General features: G+C 40.7%; 1 protein-coding gene across 1 annotated transcript in view; it reads right to left on the minus strand.

Moving 5' to 3' along the window:
- Positions 1–1,275: 1,275 nt before the first annotated feature.
- The window catches only part of Alg3 (Alg3, alpha-1,3- mannosyltransferase), a gene marked incomplete at its 3' end in the record, with an annotated part of 4,970 nt that continues 503 nt past the window's right edge, over positions 1,276–5,742 (minus strand). The window contains 1 exon segment of the mRNA XM_076193116.1: positions 1,276–1,386. Coding sequence (XP_076049231.1) covers positions 1,276–1,386 — 111 coding nt within the window.

The raw sequence follows: 5,742 nt of genomic DNA on the forward strand, positions 1-5,742 counted from the left end.
TTGTAAATGAATAAGGGGATGATGCAGTTTGAAGGGTGAGGTTTGTTGCAACATAATAATGTGGTGAGGGTAAACCAGCTCTACTTGTCAGACCCTACTGTGGAAGTGCTGTCTTGCTGCTTTGCCTCTGACCCATGCAGTGTGGGATGGGACAGGGATAACCCTTCATCCATGTGCTGTTAAGATTGGAGGGACAATGTGTTATTTGATGGGTATGGGATTGGTGTAGGGTGGGTGCATACTTTAACTTGGCCACCCCTCTTATAAAGAGGAAAAGGCCCTTTGTAAGTTCCCAGGTTTGATTCTCAGGTGGACCTTTTCAGTGATGCTCTCTACCTTAACATGGCAGAGTGAATAGGATCCCATAGCAGCGCACACACCTGGCCAGGCCCCTGGCACGCGAAGGTCTTAGGGGCGAGATGTGTGGGTGGTAAGCAGATTTGACCGTGGTGTAATTGGTGAGAACACCTACCAAGCAAGTGGGAGGTCCCAGATCCAATCCTCTGACAGTATCAGCTTCTCAATGATGCTCCCCTACCTCAACAAGGACTGGTTATGCCCAATGCAATGTAAGGTGCAGAGAATAAGAATGTGAACAAGGCAAAAGGTAAAAGCCTAAACATGTTTGAGATGAAGTGCTTCCTAAATATGGTGGATGTTAAGAGGACGGATAGTGAAAAATGTGAGGCAACAGATTGACTGATCTTTTGCAGTAGACTCATAGCTCCCAAGTAATTGTCAACAGCCACTGGACTGGTCCATAAGTCACTCAAGGAAGAAATATTGTGTTGTTGCCTGGGTATTGCTGATGTGGGGCAGTGTAAGATGAGGCATTCAGTGTCCTCTGTGTGATGGTTGCACCTGGGACAGTTTGTTTCCATGATGGTGCTGTCTTGGTGTTAGATGCTGACCTAAAGGCAAGCATGCCAGTACAGCTCTAGTTTTCTTTGGAGGGATTTTTCTGTGGGGTTGTCTGTGAGGATTTGGTGGAGTAGGGAATTTAGTGGTCTGTCTTGTTGGCCTTCTGAATTGTTCTTATTTCATCCACTGCTCAGTCTATGATCTTTAGAATTTTCTCTATTTCCTCTGTATTCTTACCAATCTGCCTTTTTGTAGTGTGAATGTTTTTGTAAGTAGGTTATACTTTTCCTACTGGTTCTATGGTGACTTATAATGGAAAGTGGTCTGGGGGGAGGTCATGTATAGCTCCCCATGATATTTGTGTTTGGATAATGACACTACAACATACAATACCAAAGGAAGAATTTCATTTACCTGCCGGATAAACCAATGGTCCTGTGTCACCTCGCAGTTGACTATAGTCCCATGTCCCATTGACAACTCCTTCTACTTCCTGCATATATGCCTTCCAGTCAATTTCAGTATCTAGAAATAAAAAAGTTTAGGAGATAACTTAACAAAGAGACTTATTTTAAATCATTCTACAATCAATCAATCAATTGTTGGCCTAAGTTTATATCTATATATCAAGGACTTTTTCCCCTTAAAAAGAAGGTAGCCAAGTCAAAAGGCAAGTACCCCCTCCTGCCCATTCCACTCCCATCCACCCCCCTTTCTTCCCTCTAATCTTAGCTCCTCATGGCTGACAGGTCATCCCTGTTTCCTACCCAATGCCCTGGGTCAGAAGCAAAACAGCAAGACACAGCACATTCACAGCAAGGTTGTTTCACTTCCCCTTGCACATCTTGGCTAATGGCTGCATGTTATTGTGTGGCATAATTTGCACAGCAGCATGCAGCGGATACTTTAGAAACTCTATGGGTTGCCCCTACAGACCAGAGGCACACATCATTTTGTCTATGTTCTCTCCTCATAGAGAAATGATGCTACTTTATTGTACTGAGACTGTACTTCTGTTTTGCTGCCCACCCCCTCTTAATACTGTCCTGTATCACTTTTTAAATATATTTCCACTTTCGCCTCTGTCCCCTGTAGTATGGGTAAGAAAGATTACTGCCACTGAGTCTTCCCACTCCAGTGGTAAAGGCGGCTAAAACAGGATGGAGTGATGGGACTAGGCATCCTGTTCTCTGTAACCCTAAGGGGTACATTCCTATAAGAAGTCAAGGCAAAAGAGGGTTTCGGTCTCAAGTTTCACTAAATAGATTACTTGCAGCCCCACAGTGGCTGGCAACAGTCCTTGGAACATCCCATAGATCTCTTAAAGAAGAAACTTTGAACGGTTTTCTGTGTTGTGTCAGTGTGGGACTGTTTTTATGTCACTGGCTCAAAGCAGAAGGGAGAGTAGTTACCAGTTTTAGCTCTCCATGTGTGAAAAAGTATAAGAAATAAAGTTCAAGTTGATAAAGAGAGCGCTTGGGCCTAATCTGGAGACTAAGCAGCAGCCCCTCAGGGATGTACCTCATGATGGAGGGGAGGGGGTTGAAATAAAACCTCTTCCTAATTTCAACACTTCTAAAGGGGCTTAGATGCCATTACTTGTACAGCCATCAATAAACTTATTTTCAAGGTGGTCCACTCTGACTTCAATCAATCCCCATCAGAAATACGTTAAACCTAACCACAGACATGCAACTTGAGTCTTCTGCCTGTTCCTGCTCTGAATTCTTGTTATGTATAAAATTCCTCTATCACCTCTATACTTATTTGCTGATGCGGACCACAGATAGTGGTTATATACAGAACAATATATATATATTTTTTAATAATGGGTTTTTGGTTTAGTTTTATGTATATGTTATAGCATTCACCCTTTTTACAATTTTGTTTTATAGAAATCTGCATATTCAAATACCAAAATTTTCCATACAAGTTAAGCGCAGACACCCATTAAAGGACAGGAAGCCTATACCAGATGAGATATTGCTGAATCTGTCACCTTTGCCCTATGCACTTAGACTGTTGGGGCAAGAAACAGTCATTGCTGGGAATTGGAGAGAAGTGCAGGATTCAAACCAACAGTACCCACAGTACTACTGCTGTAAATGAGGCCATGGCATCACCTGGGATAACTGTCAATGAGGACACACTATATAAACAATGATGGTGGAGTGAAGCAGAAAGAGTGCCATTTATGATTTCCGAAGTTAGTTACATGATACGGCAATGCCTACGTTAAACACAGCAAAATAAATTACTGCAGCATCACTTGGGATAACCATCAATGAGGTCACAATACATAAACACTGGTGGCAAAGTGAAATAAAAAGCATTTCATTCATCATTTTCGAATTTAGTTACGTGATGCAGTGATGCCGATGTTAAACAGCAAAATAAATTACCATCATCATTAATGCTCCTACATGCTTACATGAAATAAAACCCATGACCATTCAAATCTGTAAAGTTTTAATAGTGCACACCTACACAATATAGTAATAGAAATTTCAATAATAATTTTGTAAATTATAATACATCAATGTATTATACGTTATTCTTGACGGAATTCAATAACAGACAGTTGTAAAAAGCTATTAACACACAAATGTAGCTGCTTTGACTATTTGAGACGCCATGTTCATTTTGGTAGAGGCAGAGGTTGAAGAAATTAAAATATGCTGGATTTGTATATTCTAGCCCAACTTAACCTAACCAAACCTGCCTACCTAACCTAACCTGTATTTAGTAATGCAGTACCTGTAATTCTAGAGGTCATCAGGCCGTTGCCATTGTCTCCAACCTCCGAATTTATCAAAACAAAGATGGCATCTAAAGGAGTCTATGCAACTTTCTTTGTTTATTTATAGCTTTTAGCAACTGTTTCTATTATTGATTTCTGCCAAGAATAAAGTATATTACATTGATGTACTATAATTTACAAAATTATTATTTATCCATTAATATATCACATAAGTGTGCACTTCTAAATAAAATACCTTAAAATCCATAACTAAACAACTACAAGATCATACTATGATATTTCTAATTACACTACCAATTCACAATGAAAATTTACCTTTGAGGTGTAACCTTAATCAATAGGCACATTTAAAAGTTAATAAGAAACTCTCTAGTGTTTACTATACAATACTTTCACATGATAGTACGATTTAAAAGTTATTATTTTAGTTATGCACACCTACGCAATATAGCATTAGAAAATTAAATATTATTAATGTTATAAATTAATGAGGAATAGACATTTAGGAATGGATGCGAAGAGGAGACTGTATGAAGGAGTGATTGTACCAACAGCACTGTATGGGGCAGAAACGTGGAACATAAGAGAAGAAGAGAGAAGGAGTTTGAATGTGTTTGAGATGAGGTGTCTGAGAAGTATGGTGGGGGTTACTAGGCTGGATAGAGTGAGAAATGAGGAGGTGAGGAGGAGAACAGGGGTGAAAAAGGAGCTGGGAGATAGGGTTGATGAAAGAGTATTAGGATGGTTTGGACACATGGAAAGAATGAGTGAAGAAAGACTAGTAAAAGAGGTATGGAAGGCAGATGTGGAGGGAGTGAACATGAGGGGACATCCTAGGATGAGGTGGATGGATGGGGTGAAGGGGGCTTTGGGGAAGAGGGGAATGTCTGTTGAGGAAGGAAGGGAGAGGACGGAAGACAGAGGTGAGTGGAGAATGGTTGTATATGGATGATGTTGTGATTGCATGAGGAGGAATGGGGGGGGGTGGGGGGTGGGGTAGTATGTGTGAGTAAATTTTGACGCAGCCCGAAGGGATTTCTCCCCGTCCTCTCCTTATATGCAAGGGGGGACGGAGAGGGGGGGTCGCCGATTAAATGAAGCGGCCTTGCTGTGGATGTGCTGTGTCTTGCGACACTGCTTCTGACCCAGGGCGGTGGGCAGGGTGCAGGGATGACCCGTCATCCAGGAGGTGCTCAGATGAGAGGGAGGGTGGGAGGGGTGTGGAGTGTATTTAGGGATGAAATGGGTGGGAGTGTTTTTATGCCTTTCCCTTTTTGGCTACCTCCCTTGAAAGGGGGAAAAAGCCTTGGTATATGTATGTATGTATGTATGTATAAATTACAATACATGAACGTAACGTGCGATTTTCTTGGCAGAATAAAAAACAAAAAACCTTGCTACAAGCAAATTTACTAACGAATGAAGCTGCTAGGATATGGTAACGGATGCCATGCCAGTCCAGTCACTATCAGACGACAGCTTTCACATTGTGGACTGGGTGTTCTCGAACTCCAGGTGACATTTATAAGCACTGTTACAAAGACAATAGGGCTTCCTTGGAATTTACGAGAGAACACAAGGTTCTACTGTTGTCTGTAAATTGCCCGAGGTATAATAAAAATCAGGCCATCAGCATCTGTGATGATGACGACGACCTGGATGATCTTTAGCATTTGAGGTATCGAATTACTAAACATTGGTTAGGTTACATAGGTTAGGTTAGGTTGTTGTTGTTGTTGTTGTCGTTCCCTAGACTGTCTGTCCGAGCAGTCCCGTCTCCCCAAGGAATGCTACAGCCGAAACTGGGTTTTTTCCACAAATCCTTTAGAGAGTGTATGTTGTGTTGTTTGCTTAGGTTGTTAGGTTAGGTATGTTAGATTAGGTTAGGTTAGAATAGACTAATCTATCCTTTTATTTCTTCAACCTCAGCACCTATCAAAATAAACATGGTGTATCATTCAACCGACGCGACTTCGTTTGTTAAAAAATACGTCTTAACAATTTTTTCATTATTCATTTCTGCCTAGAAAATCATATATTAGATTGATCTATTATAATTAACAAAATTAATAATTAATTTTTTATTGCTATATATATTGCATAAGTGCACAACTAAAATT

This window comes from Oratosquilla oratoria, chromosome 11 (assembly GCF_046742065.1).
Source record: "Oratosquilla oratoria isolate Oo_2021 chromosome 11, ASM4674206v1, whole genome shotgun sequence".
Taxonomy (NCBI): domain Eukaryota; kingdom Metazoa; phylum Arthropoda; class Malacostraca; order Stomatopoda; family Squillidae; genus Oratosquilla; species Oratosquilla oratoria.